This window comes from Oryzias latipes, chromosome 6 (assembly GCF_053564925.1).
Source record: "Oryzias latipes strain Hd-rR chromosome 6, Olatipes_Hd-rR_3.1".
NCBI lineage: Eukaryota > Metazoa > Chordata > Actinopteri > Beloniformes > Adrianichthyidae > Oryzias > Oryzias latipes.
Genome location: NC_136242.1, coordinates 11,987,680 through 12,006,119, shown reverse-complemented (window position 1 = coordinate 12,006,119; position 18,440 = coordinate 11,987,680). Strand labels below are relative to the sequence as shown.

Genomic DNA, 18,440 nt, shown 5'->3' with positions numbered 1-18,440 from the left:
AAATAACAGACTGATATCGCTAAAAGAAACAGAACTGTGACGACTCTATCTCCCGACCTTGTCGGAAACACGTACAAAACTACATTCTGACACAACTACACGCTAGCATTTCTAATCTAAATCTAAACCTTTTTTTAGGTTTTGTAATTAAATAGACGGTGTCTTGTACCTCTCACAATTTTTAAGTGCACCTAATGCATTTTGTCCATCCTTTCCTGTCCTATCAAACAGCACTCGACATTAATCTGCAGTCATTTTTCTAAAAAAGTGCATCAAACAAAAGCTTTAGTCTTGGAGAACGCTTTGCCTCTTTATTTTTTTTTGTTCCTTATCTTTTTTCTACTGCAGTATACAACAGCAGCAACCTCCAGTGTCTGAGCCCTGTGCACTGGTGTGGCATTTTGTGCATTAGAGTTGACTCTTTATCAACCAATTACAGCTCATTTCTCTTTAAAAATAGGTCTCACTGTGAGCTGCAGCCGCAGCTAAGCAAAGGAGACATTTTCTTCGCCTCAATGGGAGGAAAGCCTTTGGATGCCCGCCACAATTAAAGTCAATATGGCCCCGGGCCCTTCCAAACTGCACACAGTGACCATAACACGTCCAAGCAGCCAATGAGAAAAAAGCTTAATTATTCATTAGAAACTAAGGTGTGTTTTCTTGTTTGCACCAGAAAGTGAGGAGCTACTGCAGCTTGGAGTGAAGACAGTACATCAGCTGAATCCTACAGGAAAAAAAATGTTACTTAATATAAGTCACAGAGGCCTTGATATGTTTAGATTTTCCTCCTGTGAACCAACATTTCTTGTAAGTTTAAAAACATTGTTTCTGGGCCAATTTATTTATTTTTCTTTTTTTTGTCCTGCTCTTTCTTCAAGATGTCATGTAATTTAGTTTTTCAAATACATATTATATTTTGTGTGAGCAAATTCTAAAATATTTGACTGTAAAACTTCAAAACATTGCTCTACTGCTGCAGTTGCACTCTTAAAGTGCTATTTAATATTCCTCTATTGTTTTGTTTTTCATTAGATTTTTATTTTTTAACTTTTTCATTTAGTTTACTGTGGGTAGCAAAAGCTTTTGCTTTGATTACATAATAATGCTTTATTAATATGAATGATTAAACAAGCTGACAGCTTTTATAAAACTATTTCAAAGTTAGTCAAACAAAGTAATTCCCAAATAATTTTCAAAGTGTTACCCTAGTAGCACGAGTCTTTACATGATTTCTGTTTTGAGCTGTCCAGAAATTTCTTTGTCGGTTGAGTATTACAGGGCTGCAGAATGTGGGGCTGCACACTACCATAGTGGGTAGCGCTTTTGCCTCACAGAAAAAAAGGCCCCCGGTTTAAGTCCCATCTGGGGGACCTGAAACAGAACACCAATGAGGGATCTTTCTGTGTTTTCTACGGGCACTCCGGCTAGCTTCCACCTTCCGAAAACATGCTTCATAGGTTAACTGGTTTCTTGTCCCCTTGGTGTGAAGGTGAGTGTGCATGGGTGTGTGATTGTGGCCCTGCGACAGATTGGCGACCTGTCTAGGGTGTCCCCAGCCCTTGCCCACAAGTGGCAGGGATAGGCTCCAGCAGCCCCAGGACCCCAAAAGGGAAGAAACGGTTTGAAGATGAATGAGAGTTTATATGCAATTATTATGTAACTTTTACACAATTGTGCATGATTTTGGCGAGATATATACACAAATTTGTGGCTTTCCCATGACCATTCCATGTATGTCTAATGGACATTTCACGTTATACATTGGCGCGCACCACCAATGTATAACACCAATGTATCTCGTATACGGCGCACATGTGTTAACATTACATAATTGACACAAGAGATGACCAATTTTCGTTCGAGCAATATGTGCAAAATGCTCATAGTGGCTCTGCGACATGGTCTTAATGTCTGTACATCTTGATGTGGCTTTGGAATTGCAAAATTGAGAGCTGATTGAAATGGGCTAAAATAAAGCAAGAAATATTATTAAAGTTGTTTCATAAGAGACAAATGGTCTACTTGTTTTGGAGGGTTTAGGACATTTTGGACTTTCGTTGAGGCTTGGAAACAAACTACAGCCAAGCTGAGCTCTACTCTATCAAATGGAAAAGAATAGAACATATTAAAAGCTTTCACTTATCTAAATATATTATCTATTGACTTCTCTATTGTCTCTATTCTAAAAATTTACACCACTGTGGTTATATAAGGTTAAAATATGAGCAGTTTAAGATAATCCCACACACTGGTTTTCCGTAAACTGCATTAACTGACCTGGAATCGTGTCCAGTGTTTTATTGTTAAGATTGTTAACCATCATGTTAAACTGTCAGTATCGTTGTTCCACTTACCTTATTATGTTTTGTGATCAACACACCCTGAAACACTGTCATTAACATTCCAAGGCGGTATGCGAGATTAAAACCAGCTGCTAGAGGGTTCAACTTTTTCCTCTAACCGTGAGAACCCTGATGCAAAAACTAAAGCTGGTTCTGTCCTGGGATGTCGGAGGGGTAACCTTCTTGGCAGGACTTGCTGGTAGTTGAGAAAAAGTAAAGAAAAAATGTCATATTTATTTCTATTTCATTGCTAATGCTAAAAAATATTAGATGCATTTTTTAATAATAGGGTTGTCTAAATATAGCAAGCATGAAAGGGAGATTTGGTAGTCACAAAATTAACATAATAAAGCAAATCCTGATTTGATGAGTGTCAGGAAAAGGAAATAGGATGTTGATATTTTTAGAACATTGACTCAAAGTGACCAGCAGTCACTCCAGATGGCTCTGTGACAGGTTTAGTTCATGTATTGGCTCATCCGTTGCCAGTGGGAGTTGGATTGTCTCTTTTGAATTTTATGCTTTTATTGTTGCTACTTTTTATCAGTTCTTGTAAAAAACAATTTAGATTGCTTTACTGTAGTGACAATGGATGTGTGTCCTTAAAGCTGTACAATCTGCAATGGTCATAAATATAATTCATGTGCCTTCTTTAGAGCAAAATAAATAAAATTACAGTTAATATTTATAATATATAAAATAGGATTTGCTATATTAGAGTTCAAGTTGTGTTGTGCAGACTGACTTAAAAGGTCAGTATTAGTTCTACTAGATCTAAGTGCAGCTTTTGATACTGTTGATCCCCTGATCCTTGTAAAAGTCTTGGCCTTTCAGAAACTTTTCTCAAGTGGTTTAAATCTTATCTCATGGAGCTTAAACTTTATGGTGAGCATAGAAATACACTCTTCTAAGGTCTACGGAATTCAATGTTGTGTGCCTCAAGGTTCCAGCCTTGGCCCCTTGCTTTTTAACATCTGCATGCTTCCACTGGGGAATGTCATCAGAAGCCACAAGCTGGACATTGCCATGTCTCCTGATAACACAAGGCCGATGGAAGCCTCTTTTAACTGTGTTTTGAATGTAAAATCATGGATGGCTACAAATTTTTTGCAATTGAACCAGGAAAAGAGGAAATTTTAGGCATCGGTCCTGAAGCTAAGAGAGAGAAACCTGGACATTATTTTCGACTCTAAGCTAACTTTCATCCCTCATATAGAAATTGTGGTTAAAACAGGTTTTTATCATCTTAGAAATCTGGCTAGGGTCTGCCCACTGCTCTCGCTTGCTTATATGGAGATTCCAATGCTTGCTTTCATCATCAGTGCAGCTCTACATGTGGATCTGCATCACCGCTTAGCGGTGGTGAGGCTGGTCCCCGCCTGTGATGCTGCATCTGGCTGGCTATGCAGCGATTCACAGAGAGGGAGCTTCCAAATATTAGCCTTTCCAACAACAACCATCTTGTTTTTGTGCTCAGACTATCTCCCATTGTCTATCCCCATCAGTTAGGGGGTGGGAGGTGGAAAAGGCGTGGGGGGGTTGTGTGTAGGACTGGGGAGGGGGCTGTATTTTAATTCTTTTGCTGGCTTTTATATTTATTTAATTTAGTCTTAATGTAAACCACTTTGTATTATGTGTTTATAGGTAAAGTGCCATTTAAATTAGGCCTGCACAATACATTTATCATTATCACGATTTCAGGCTGTGCAATGTCCATATCGCAAAAGTCCCAATAAATGGTAAACCTTAAATCTGCTAAAACAATCTTATGGCAACTTAAACTATTTGATGAATTGAATAAATCCTTGATACATTTTATCAATCAGATGGAGACCTGATGGAGCTTTTATGTTAGATGTTGGCCTCCTAATTAGAGGAGGGTCATTTGGAGAGTAATTTAAGGTATTTTGACTCTTATTTTTATTAAACTTTTGCAGTGAAATGGAAATGTTTTTTGTTGTTTTTGCTATTTATTTGTTTATTTATCGCAAGTTATATCGTCATCGCAATATTGATCACTAATATCGCATATCGCGAGTTTTTCTCAGATCGTGCAGCCCTAATATAAATTAGGTTTGATTTGATTTGATTTAACGATGAATCGTACTTTGAACAAAGCACACAATGTGAATGTGTCACCAGTAGAACAAATGCTAAGATATGAAGTTGTTAATATCCAGTATGTCAGGAGATGCTGACTCAAAGCACAAATCTTTCTCTCTGGCCCGATGCTTGAAGCAGACTTTCTAAAAGCATCTCCCGGGGTCTTGTTAGTGCCGGTGTCTCAGCTCTCTCAACTAAACAGAACCCACACTCATCCCAGATTAATATCCAGCGTGAGATCTAAAGCCCTGTGACCTTCAAGTGTTACTGTTTGCCTGCTTTTTTTTTTTTTTTTTTCTTTTTTTTACCCTCCTGCTTGGGTTGTTGCCTCAAATTTGCTTCTGAAACTCTTAGGAGTGTGTGTCTTGTTGGGACGAAAGTCCATGTTTAACCTTTTTGACTTAACCGCCTCAAGCCAAAGCTCTGTCAGCAAGATCTTCAGCAAAAGCCACAAGATAAGGAATCCTGGTCAGGGTCCACAGGACCAGATGACAAAGCAATATGCAAATAAACACATCTGATTTTGATCTGCATGTATTTATGTCTTGGAGTGGAAAAGTCAAAGAACTATGAAGCATTATTTTCTTTTCCCAGCTGTGAAAACAGGAGCATCTCTCTGTGGAGTTCTGATTCTGAGCATCTCTGCTGTGCACTCTACTTTCTGTCACTAAATGCACCAAATAGTTACATCACATCTTTGTTCAGGTCTCCTATGGACTCCTTCTCATCATTATTAGAAAACCCTAAAAGCTAGCCCAGATAGCATGTTCTGAAAAATTTGCTACAGACTTAACATTTCATCCTTCTAAGTGTTACAGGAATGAAAGATGGCTTGACCAGCTGAACAAAGAGCTGTTTTTGTGTGGCATAACATAAACTTGTCCCAAAATAATGTATCATTTTGTCTGTTTTACACAAGATGGCATCCATCCAATGCAAATTACACTTGTTAACATTCAGCCTAAAATAGGTTAACAGTGTTTTTTTTTAATGCTTAAGCTCAAATACTGAGAGGAAAAGTTTAATGTGAGGTCAACTGTAACTGGTATTTAGTCTTGTAAGCCATGCATTCTGGTATATGTGACACCGCCTTATTCCTATGTCCCACTCTGATCATCTTTTGATCTATTGTAAACGTGTTTCCAGTGGTCTTTTACTTATGATGATACCATTTTTAAACAGAGTAGAATAACATTTCTGCTGAGTGGCAGGAGTTAATTAAAAATTCACATCTGAGTGGGACTGTTGGTGCAGAACAATCCCCCCCCTTCCCCTCCCCTTTGCAAAATGAAGCAGGGAGCTTGTGGCATGCCTAGCATATTTTCTACATCTTAAATAGGATCCTCTTCAAACAGACATTTGTTGTCTTCTCCTGATTCACAACTATTTGAAGAAATAAATTCTCAGAAATAGATTAATTTTCTTCTTATATTTTAAAACACAGAAACACAATTATTTTTGCAATAAAAAAATAGCTGTTTCTCCTGAAGCAGGAAACAAAGATGTTAGCAGGGCTGACATTAAAATGTGCTAGTTAAGCTTTTTTTTAATGGTTAGAGATAGAAGCCTAACCTGTGGTCAAACTAGACTAACAAAAAGGGGAAATGGGCAAAAGTTAGATTGTGAACATAAACCTGTGGTGCATGACTGCCTCTGCCTCATTTGTAGAAGTGTTAGCGCTGTGGGTATTACATGACACGCCTAAATCATCTTAGATTTCCTCGTGTCAATTAGAAGAAGTGTGGCTTTGTAATCGATATGTTACGAAAATGCCTTGACTTGACATTTTTAAATTAATTCACAGAGCCAGAGACCTTATAAATCTATTATAACTGCCACATCAATAGGAAAAAAAAACTTTATAAATGCTTTTATTCATTACAAAACAACAAGCTGTAAACCTCAAACACAAATATTAGTTAAACACTTCTTTGAAATATCTAAATTTTGGATTTTGTTTATTACATTCTTTGTTTAGGACCGAAAAATACCTATATTTTATTTACTCAGTCCATTACGCCAAGACAGACACAAAGGCTTTAAACTAGCAGTCTTTTTTTTTCTTCCAGTCCGTTAATCATCAATTATCTCATTATTTATGTCTACGACTGTGTGGAGAATCCGGACTGCCTGGAAAGAAGCCATGCAGGCTTAGAGAACCAGCTCAGAGAGATGACTACACCTGCACACTTGCTAACTGACACAGCTTTGTCACCGCCTTGCACGCCCATGAGTCGAAGTGTCCTTGGGCAAGACACTGAACCCCACCTTGCCTCTGGTGGTAGGCGGGCGCCTGTGTTTGGCAGCGGAGCGGCCACCAGTGTGTGAATGTGTGTGTGAATGTGTGTGTGACTGGGTGAATGGGTCTGTGACTGTAAAAGCGCTTTGTCCTTGTAGGTAGAAAAACGCTATACAAGTATACGCCATTTACGCCATTTAGCTCTTCCTCCTTTATTTTGAGTGAATAGTAAACATCGATGATGACTTTTAAAACTCCAAATAGGTCTTCTGATGAAAGATAAATCTTGAATGGAGGTGCTTGAAGGCATGCTTTTATTCCACCATGAAACCATTGGAGTATTTTTGTTTTTATTTCATTTCTTTTGTTGACAACTAAGTAACTTGACAAAGTTTGATTTGTTTAGCAAAAAATATGGCTAATCTGAAATTTGTTTCGAAATAATATGGGGGACACTGGTGCAAAATCCAGGTTTGCTTTTAAGTGAACTTTGGTGTGATTCTCTAAAACATAACAGCCCAAAGTTGAAATGTCTCATTACTAAACCGGATCCAGCGAGGAGGTGAATGTCCAAAATACATCACTCATAGGACTACATTGACTGTATATGAGCGGTGGACTATTTGAGTTTGACGTCACCCATAGAAAAGGCCTTACTCAGGGTCCAACGAAATGAAGTCAATTAAATCGCCATATTTACATGACACAGTTGCCACTTTGTTGGAGCCAAGCAGTGATTGGTCCAAGTTGGTCTGAGTCAACATTTTTTCGTCAACCACTCTCGCCAATCAGGTGTGAGCTTGTTGGATGTCCACAACCCTTACCACTTACAAATGGGCTACATTAAATCTGTCAATTAAAGATTTTGACCACCTACTTCTATTGAGGCATCTGATTGGCCAGTTTATAACCTGGTTGCTCTACAGAAACAATATTGTGAAAAAAAGATTTGAAATTAAAATAATTCTGTTACAGTTAGAAAACACACAATCCTTTATTCTAAACTGACAACAGATTTGTTTTCTTTATATGCTGACTCCTTTCATCCTTAGAGGAAATTGATCACACGATTTTCAGAATATCTCTACATTTATTTTCTAAAAAATATTTATGCTATTTTTCTATTCTATTTTTTTAAACATATATTTAAAACAGATTTTCAGAACTTATTTAAGAAAACTGAACTTTATCTACAAAAAACACTTGTTTTTGTACTTAGAAAATCAGACATTTGACCGATTTTGACTTTAATTTGAGGAGTTATTTACTTCTGGTAACATTAGCTCATACAGTAAGTTTATTTTATTTACTTAAAATTCAACAGTATTATTCATTTTAGAATGATAATTACATTTTTATGAAGAGTATTTTTACTGCAACCCATTAGCTTTATAAAGACTGCATATCAACGATCTTGGACATTGCAATTATTAGTACTTTTTGGGAATAGATCGTGACTATCCAAGTATTTGAGAACTCCCTAGATTAGATCCCTAGAATGGAGGACTAGCAGCATTTGTTCTTCTTGGTTCATTTTTTCGTTTTGCTTTTAATTGAATAGTTTCCATCAGGCGATCCTATTGTGGAAGCAGCTTTATGTTGTCTGGAAAGATGGGAATCAATAAAAGTCTGAATGGAAGCCTTTTTTTCAGTAAGAAACAAATCTATCAAAAAGGATTATTGCATCATTTGAACAAACGTTTTTCACATCAAATCAATACGTGAATAAAAAGAGATTATTTCACTTAAGCTTCTTGTATGATCATTTTTCGGTCTACAAATGCCTCCCCAATGCTTGATCAGTTCTAATTAAATGGGTCTGTCTCTGCACGTGCATCGGAAATCACCCTTTTGGGAGGTGAAGTTCAAGAGGAATACGTCAACAGGTTTCCCCGCAGAGTTTAGTCGAGGAAGCACCTGTTTGCTGTTGGAATTGTGAACCTTGTTGCACCAGCCAGCTTCTTTACCCGGATTAGGGCTATGGTGTCCATCTGTCGGCCATCGACTTACATTTAAGCCCTGCCATTTCACAGGTCCATATCCAGCCAGCAATCCTGGCAGGCGGCTTAGCGTCTCAATGACAGGGGGGTATTCTTTCTCTTGAAATTCAGCTATGCAACACAATCCCGGTGTGAAAATAATCTTACTTAGGGAGCTAAAGGTCAGAGACTGCTGGTTAAGATGGATTTAGACAAACGGTTGCTGTCAATATGCATCCTCTGTCTAAGAAAACCAGCTTTTACTGGCAGTAGAAACCTGAAATAAAACGTAAAGAAAACTTTTTTTATTAGGAATACTAAAAAAAAGCTACTGATGAAAGCAAAACAATTGACATCAGTTCCCTTTTTCCTTTAAGGTGAACATTCTGCACATTTTTTTCAAACAGTTCTAGGAAAAACCTATAAGACAAGCATTTTGCCAAGTAAATATAAATATGCTGCTGCATTTGGCCATTGAGGATTAAGCTGGCAGCTGACTAAGCAGTTTGCCGAGGAATAGGCTTTAAGGGCTTTTAACACTTTGTGCTGTAGATAACGTCAGCATCATCCCATGGATTTCCCAGAAGCTTACAGGTATTAAACGAGGCTCAGGACTGATGTCTTGTGACAGGTAAAATAAAGCTTTGGGCAATGGACGGGGCTTCTCCCCGCTTATGTGAACTAGTGCTTATTTGGATTAAATTAATGATGACAGTCAAAATAAACATCATACGACCTGTGGGGGCATGTAACCTCTTTAACATCAAAAAGGTTTAGGTGAAAGTGAGCACATTGGCTGGATCGGGTCATTGATGTTTTGTGGCATTCCTCAACAAGGGGCTAATTAAAATATGTGATATATTGGACTGTAAAAAAAACAAACATCTAAATAAACTAATTTTTTATTTTCTACTATTTCTTACAGACTCCCTCTAAAAAAAATTGTGTTTTTGGTGTTCTTGTGGAATTTTCTTATGATGGAGACATATTTATATATAAATAAAAGTAAAAAGCTTAAATTTCCATTTCTAAGTATTGCTTAATTCAAATCATTGTGAATCAGGTGCAGATGAAAAAATGTTGATGGAAAAAAATTGTATTTGTTACATGGAAGTCACCAGGGCAAGCCACAAGCTCCCTGCCCCACTAGTTTTTGATCCATCTGGTCGTAGATAACTAGATCCATGATTTGTTATACATCGTCTGAACTGACATCTGGCTCAAAACTGTACAGCTGGATTACTCCAATATTAGTCACCATTTTTGTCGCAGTGGTAATGTTAAGTTGGGAATTGTACGGGGTTGTAAGCTAGCGGGAGAGAGTGTAAAGAAATTGTTTATGGGAAGGGGGGGGTGAACTTACTCCATGCCAACAGTTCACCTAAAACTCAGAGGTGGATTTCTAATGAACTATTGCCGCTCTGCAGAAACTATGTCCTAGAATTTTTTTTTTGGCTAAAATCACCATTATGACAATTAAAAGACCACTGAGAACTCTTTAATAATAGATCAAAAGATGATCAGAGTGGGCCTTTAAATGCTGTTTTCAGTTTTCTTAGACTCCTATCTCATATTTCTATAAATGCTTTAGATGACATAATGTACATAACCTGGAGGCTCCCATGTGTGTTAAAGACAATCAGTATTTTATTTGATTTTGAGTTTTTAATTACACTTTTAATTAGCTGGTTTACCATACCTTAACACTGATTTTCAGAGAAAAAAAACATTCTTAGCTACAGTATTTAATTAGGATTTTGTCTTTATTATGCCACCTTATTGTAATTGGAATATGGGGTACTATCTATCTCTAATATGAAGCAGCATCCTCAAGATCCCAGAGGATGCTGGCATAAAAGCCTTAATCTTACCATTCACTGATCTACTTATTATTGGTCCTGGACCAGTGGGTCCTCATTTATTGAGCACTGTCGTCTTTTTCTCCAACATATTCATTCTTTTGAGAATTGTGTCCCCTCTCACTGCACCTCAATTAATGTAATTCTCAGGGAGCTCAGTGGAGCACTGATTGGAATGAGAAACTGCATTCAGCCTGAATGCCTGTGAGGGAACGATAACACCGGATCATTAACAAAACAGTGCCGCTAATGTTTACCTGTGGATGTCATTCTTCATCATAATGTATCCCTGTCCATCCATGTTTGCCATGGAGGCCACATAACAGATGTTTTTGAGGAAATCTTTATTTTTATTTTTTTATTACAATTTCACTTTTTAAACTGAATAGGCAGTAGATGCCATCGTATTTATTGATGTCTGTTGTGCGTGTGTGTGTGCGTGCAAGACGTTATGTGTGTGTAACCCTCCGTTGCAAACACTTCTAGAAGGCCTGCAGAGAAAAGAAAGAAAAATAGCAAATGACATCGAGGCTGACCATGGAGTCATCCTGATTTAAAGACCCACCCTGATGAAAATTGTGTTTTTAGTGTTTTAAACATTTTATTGTGGCATTTGACTTTTGATGGAGAAAAATGAACGTAAAATTGTGTTCCTGAGTATTTCTTGATTGGAATAATTGTCAATCAGGAGAAGGCCAAGAAATGCCATTTAAAAAAAGCTAGTAGTCCCTGCTCCGCTCCATTCTTAATCATCCACTTAAAGACGACTAGATCCAGGTATGTCTTCTTTTTCCTCATCTGAGCTGGAATCTGGCTCAATGCTGTATGGCTATTCCCTTTTTGTTGCACTGGTTGTGTTATGTGAGGGGCTTTAAGCTAGCAAGAGAGCGTGTAAACAGCTAGTTCAGTTATGGATGACAGGAATGCGGGTTGAGTGAAGAGGCAGTAATTGATTACTGCAGAATTTATGTCCCATTTTGTTTTTTATTTTGAGTAAAAACAACATGATCCTATTTAAAAGACCACTGGGAACGCTTTTAAAATAGATTATGAGTTGTGTGCAAAACTGTTTGCATTCTCTCTGATTACAAGCTCTCCTGCAAGCTTACAGCCCCTCTCAACCCCAACATAACGTTTAGTGGTGCAACAAAAACAGTGAGCGGTATCAGAGCTAACCAGTCATTCAATTTTGAGCCAAATACCAGCTTGGATGAGAAAAATAAACATGTGAGTGGATGTAGTCATCTGAAGTAGATGTATCAGAATGGACCAGAGCAGAAACACAATTTAAGCTTAATTTCTTTAAAATCTGTCCTCCATCATGAGAAAAATGCCACAAGAACATGTTAAAAACATACAAAAAAACAGCCATTTCATTGGAGTGGGTCTTTATATAAAGTTAATTTATTATTATTATTATTATCTCTCTTATTAGCTCTCAATTTACCGGTCGATCTTTGTTCCAACACTCACCTATGGTCATGAGCTTTGAGTCATGACCGAAAAAACGAGGTCCCGAAAACAAGTGACTGAAAGGAGCTTTCTCAGTGGGGTGGCTGCTCCCGCTCCCTTAGAGATAGGGTGAGAAGCTCGGTCACCCGCGGAGAGCTCGAGGTAGAACCACTTCTCCTCCACATCGAAAGGAGCCAGTTGAGGTGGCTCGGGGATCTAGTCTGAATGCCTCCTCTGGGCATGTCCCACTGGACGGAGGCCCCGGGGAAAACCCAGGACACAGTGGAGAGACTACGACTCTCACCTGGCCTTGAAACGCCTAGGGGTCCCCCCAGAGGACCTGGAGGAAGTGGCCGGGGAGAGGGAAATCTGGGCATCTCTGCTTAAACTGCTGCCCCCGCGACCCGGTCCCACATAGGTGGAGGAAGATGGATGGATGGATTATTATATAGTGGTGCAATATTAAAGTTGACTTCTCTTTGGTAATGTTCTTTGGGTCGAAACGAGGCAGACAGAGCAGAGGAAAAATAAAGTTGCATGGAAATTGCTAAGCACATTTCAAAGGTTAAATATTTCGATACATCAAAATAGGATAATTGTGTCTAATAATCAAATAAACTATTTAAGTATAGTTTACTTTTCCTATCACACTAGTTAAAAATGGTTATTTATCTGGATCACATGTGTTTAATCATTTGGAATCTGGAATGGTTGGGGTGATAGAAAGGAAGCAGGATAGTGGTCTGTTAGGCCTGTAGTTGTCAATTCGTGCTATACTCTGCTAGCAAGGGCTGGTTCAAGCAACATAGTTTTCTTTATAACATACTCAAAACAAAGTGATGGAGCTTTATATGAAGCATGATTTGATCATTTTCCTTATTGCCTTTTATCGTTGGCGCTAATAGAGTTGGACATAATGGCATCTCGTTGACCGATCTCCACATTATCAGAGCAGAGTCTATGATGAGATGACATCTTATGTGTCTTGCCATGGATAACACACAGACACACGTATAGCACTCCATCTACCTGCTCTCAGCGGTGATGTAATCAATAGAGTTAGGGAGTTAGAATGGCCGCCCGCATATGGCTTGGGGCAGAATAGAGCGCGGTGGGTGCTGCTGCAGGGCTCAGATATCAGGCGAACCCTCTCAGCCTGTTTTGACATCACTTGATTACAGATGGTATCATCAAATCCTTGGTGTGCACTCTGACCCCACCCAGGATGGAATGAAATTGAGCACAGTAAATCGAATCCATGAACTCTCCTTTTTGATAAATCTAATGTCCAGTTGTGGATTAGTGCAGTAACATGTCAGCCCGTAATTAACTGTCAGTCATTTCACAGATCTTTTTTGAGCTTTTTGTAGTATGTATGTAAAGCACATAGCAACATGTTTGGTTCAAGAGAGAAACTCCTCATTACTAGAAAAATAGTTGATCAAAGATGCAGTTATGAAAAAATGTGACATTTTGTGACAACAGCCCTCGCATAAAAGCAGAGAAATCTCCAAGGATGAGTGGGAATTTCCGATGAAAGATTTTTGTTTTGAACCTTTATCTTGTCGCATTATATAGCTGGTGCTTAAATAGAGGAAATAATGTAATTTATGTGATAAATAAAGTCATCATGATACCATCTTAATTCAAAATTCAGCTTTAATTAGATTACTGAGGTCAGTGATGGAATCTTGCTAACCACTGACATTAAAAAGGGTTAGGAGTTGTTGTTTGCCTCTTAACCTAAGTATTTTATTTATCTCTGAGTCCAATTCTCTGGTGGTATAGGATTCGTATCATATCCTAGAAGATTGCGCGAGCTGTGTTTCAACTGCTGCACATACATCACACCTGCCACCATCCATCTTTGATTGTGAACACTTGCCACTGCTACTCCACCCCCCACTGTTCCTACCGGAAATTCATACTGCAGGGGCCGGGGAGGAATAATGTGCAACCAGAACAAATCACAGATGTGCTTCTGTGACACAGTATGATGTAGATTACCAAAAAGACTGCTAATTCTACTTGAAGCTAGGTGTCATTTCAAACCAATAGCTTTTACTGATTGAGTTTCAACGAGGTGGGTTGTGGAAATGATGCTTAAGTATTCCACAACAGACTCAGTAGGGCACAATATATGTAGATTGCCAGGTCAAGATCAGTGTATCACATCACATAGTGAGTTGATAGAGGCTACATGTATTTAAAACACATTTTTACAGCTCTACAGACACACAAAGAAAGCAGAATTACATTTTGTTATGCAAGCATGCACCTTATTCTTTGTTACTTGTACTCATCTTACTGCTCATGAATATTGCAGCAGATGTCATACTATCTGCTCTGCTGTCTGCATAGGTGTCAAATGAGAGTGGCTTTCGTCTAGCTCTTATGGTTATTGTGGAAGCAAGTACCTAAAAATAATTGGAGAAGATTTGACTTTAAATACTCAAATGAAAGCAAATAAAATCCAGAGGTGTGATTTTTATGATATTTGATTTTCTAACTAAATGCTTTTGCTTCTTCTCTTTTGCAGGTAACCGATAAGATGGCAGCCAGGGAAGCGACTGGGCACAGCTACCTGGTGGCTTGCTGGCGGCCCATTCTGATCCTGATGCTAGGAACTGTACTGTCTGGCTCCACCATAGACTGCCCAGCACGATGTGAATGCAACTCTCAAGATCACTCAGTGTTGTGCCACCGCAAGAAGCTTATGTCAGTTCCTGAGGGCATTCCTCCTGACACAAGACTGCTGGACCTCAGCAAGAACCGTATCAGAACCATCAATCCTGATGAGTTTGCCAACTTTCTCAGCCTTGAACACCTGGAACTAAGTGAAAACACCATCTCTACAATTGAACCTGGAGCGTTCAACAACCTTCCCGGTTTGCGGACATTGGGGTTGCGTAGCAACAAGCTTAAGTTGATCCAACTGGGTGTTTTTACTGGCCTGAGCAATCTCACAGAGTTGGACATAAGTGAGAACAAGATTGTAATCCTGTTGGACTACATGTTCCAGGATTTGTACAACCTTCGGTCTTTGGAGGTGGGGGACAATGACCTGGTTTTCATATCCCACAGGGCTTTTCATGGCCTAAGCGGCCTTGAGCACCTAAGTCTTGAGAAGTGCAACTTGTCCTCTGTGCCAACTGAGGCTTTTACCCACCTTCATAATTTGATCACTCTGAGGCTGCGCCACCTCAATATCAACATCATACGGGATTACTCTTTCAAACGGCTCTATCGGCTTAAAGTGCTGGAAATAGCCAACTGGCCGTACTTGGATACAATGACCCCAAATTGCTTGTATGGATTAAATCTCACCTCGCTGACCATTGCCAGTGCTAACCTGACCACGATCCCTTATGTGGCCCTGCGGCACTTGGTTTACTTGCGCTTTCTGAATCTTTCTTACAACCCTATTCATACCATTGAGGGGAATAAGCTTCATGATCTACTGCGCCTCCAAGAATTGCACCTGGTTGGAGGCAGACTGGCTATGATTGAGCCCTACTCCTTTCGTGGTCTGAACTACCTTAAAATCCTAAATGTGTCTGGGAACACTCTTAGCACTTTAGAAGAGTCTGCTTTCCACTCAGTTGGCAACCTGGAAACCCTTGCGTTGTATGATAATCCCTTGGCCTGCGACTGCCGGCTTTTATGGGTGTTCCGACGGCGTTGGCGGCTTAATTTTAACAAACAGCAGCCCACCTGTGCCTCCCCCGAGTTTGTCCAAGGCAAAGAGTTCAAGGATTTCCCAGATGTTCTGCAGCCAAACTACTTCACCTGCCGCAAGTCTAGGATTAGGGATCGCAAACCCCAGCAGAAATTTGTCGACGAGGGAGCCATTGTTCATTTTGCTTGCCAAGCAGATGGAGATCCAGCTCCAGTAATTATGTGGCTTTCACCGCAGAAAAAGTTTATCACCACCAAAACAATTGGAAGGCTTTCTGTGTTGCCAGATGGCACCCTCGAGGTTCGCTACGCCCAGATTCAAGATAACGGCACTTATGTATGCATAGCCAGCAATGCAGGCGGAAATGACACCTCACCTGCTCACCTTCACATCCACAGTTACTCACCTGACTGGCCGCAACAACCCAACAAAACCTTTGCTTTCATTTCCAATCAGCCCGCAGAGACTGGTGCTAATGGTACAAGAGCCAATGTCCCTTTCCCATTTGATATAAAGACACTGATCATTGCAACCACCATGGGTTTCATCTCGTTTCTTGGTGTTGTCCTGTTTTGTCTGGTACTACTGTTCCTTTGGAGCAGAGGCAAAGGCAACACCAAGCACAACATTGAGATTGAGTACGTGCCACGGAAATCAGACGCTGGCATGAGCAGCACCACAGTGGATGCTCCTCGCAAGTTTAACATGAAAATGATTTAATAGCGCTGTGGTATCCATTAATTTGACTTTTAAAATAGGACAAATTGGGGAAAAAAGACATTTTCTTTCCTCACTTGCAAACCTGTGGATCATGGTCTGTAAACATAGAGTAAAGTTTTGTTTTTTGTTTTTTTCCTGGCTGTTGGACTTGGCAAGAGGGCGACTCCTGACTATTCAAAGTTGGAAGCAATGTAACCACACCCAGTGTTACAAGCCATCGGTGGTTTCTACAGAGTCTCTGGGGGCATTAATTGACTACTGGATTTCTTATTCACAAGAAGTATATGCTCCATTGAAATTCGCAAGAAAATGATGTAAAAAAGGATTTTAAAAAATCTGTTCAAGCGTCTAGGGAGGGGCAGATCTTATTTGTATCACCGCTGTTTTTCGTCTTTTCCTATTTTGTTTTTTTATTTCTTTCAGAGCTAAATGTTATGGATGAGATTTGTAAAAGTTATTGCATTTCAAGTAGAATTTTATTACAGAACATCTTTGTGACAACTGTGAATACAACTGATTTGTTTTTCTTACAGTCATAAATGTTGTTCAGCAATCAATCCAGTGTGCATTTTTGTTGGAACATGTTTTGAAGGCTTTCCCCATAAATCAAACAACTACACAGTCTAAATGAAATATGATAAATCGAAAACTGTTTGGAATTTGAGATGAATCCGATTAATTATTCTTAAAATGCTGTAAAACAGCCTTATATGAATTAAAGCCTTAATCATGACCAACTAAGTCATGTTTTTGGAATTTTCCTCTAAATTTCTTTTTACACACAAAAATATATCAGGAAAATTGCACTTTAGAAAAAGGACATTGTTTTTTTTGTTTGTTTGTTTGTTTTTTAATACGCATCTAGTCTCAGCTTTCCTACATCTTTTCAGACTGATTTAATCCTATTTTTCACTATTGAAATGATTGGATTTGCTATTACTATATAGTGATTTACAGATGGACCAAAGGCTCACTCATAAAGATTGACTCCTGTAGTTTGAATTTAAACTCAAATAAAAGTAAAGGTTTAGACATATAAAAAAGAAAGCTGACCAAATTACTGTAAATTTAGAAGCAGTGTGTTACGTAGGCTGTGGTCCAAATTCTCTTTGTAGAGTGGGTAGGCACAGACTTAAAAAACATCCCATAGTGCATTGATACTATATGCACTAAATCATTTTTATGTTTTAGTTGAAACAAAAGTTTTTTTTTATCTTGGGGGGGGGGGGGGGGGGGGGGGTTGCAAAATGATTGTGATGAGGAAAGGTTGTGGCTCTTCTGTTTCTGGACATGATATTCGGCCCTCTGTTTTTAATCACAGTTACCTATCTTTTGTTAAAATTCATGAAAATGTTAACTCATTTCCAGGTTTGCTTCTCTTCTAAAATGTACTATGTTTGTCAAAAGGAGGAAAAAGAACTGCTCCAAATTCTGCTCCTGCATTACTAAAAAAAAAAAGTGAGTTTGTGGCATTAACTTTTCAAGTGCACACTGTGGACAGCTGGGCTTTGCGAAAGTGTGTGAGGATGAAGTTATTTTTGATGGATGACATTACAGATGACGACAGAGAAATGGCTGGAAGAACGGACAGAATCTACAGATGGCTGGAGTGACACAGATGGTTTCACCAATAGAGCAATCGGAAGCAGCTTTGGTGTAATCCGTTTTGCATAAAGAGAAGGAAAAAAAAAACTGGATACGGCTCATGGTTCTCCCTCTTGCTAATAACGAATGCTCTTTGTTCAAAGTGTGGCTACTGTACCTAGCCTTTCTTTCCCTCTTTCTTCTTTTTTTCTAATCCCAAGTGGTCCATGATTCTGTTTTTGATTTCAATTATTCCCTCTGTTTCATTTTCACCCTGGACAATATCAAACATGTATAGTCCAAGCCAACTTTTTACAAAAAAAAAAAGCAAATCTATGGAAAAAAAATACATTCAAATTGTCCTGTGCAATAAAGGTAATATGCAGATTTCTTTTTTTTTTTAATTAACAAAATTTTGTTGATGTTGAATTGTTGAGAATATGGTATGTTGTATTAAACAATCTATGGACTTTTTTAAACATG

The 18,440-nt window shown here is 38.8% G+C and overlaps 1 protein-coding gene across 6 annotated transcripts in view; it reads left to right on the top strand.

The window, feature by feature from the left end:
- The window catches only part of lingo1a (leucine rich repeat and Ig domain containing 1a), a 195,644-nt gene extending 177,204 nt beyond the window's left edge, over positions 1-18,440 (top strand). For all 6 annotated transcript variants that reach the window (XM_078948479.1, XM_011475842.4, XM_078948480.1 and 3 more), the window contains one exon: positions 14,514-18,440. In XM_078948479.1, coding sequence (XP_078804605.1) covers positions 14,514-16,373 — 1,860 coding nt within the window. In that variant the 3' untranslated portion in view covers positions 16,374-18,440. The remainder of the gene's footprint in view (positions 1-14,513) is intronic.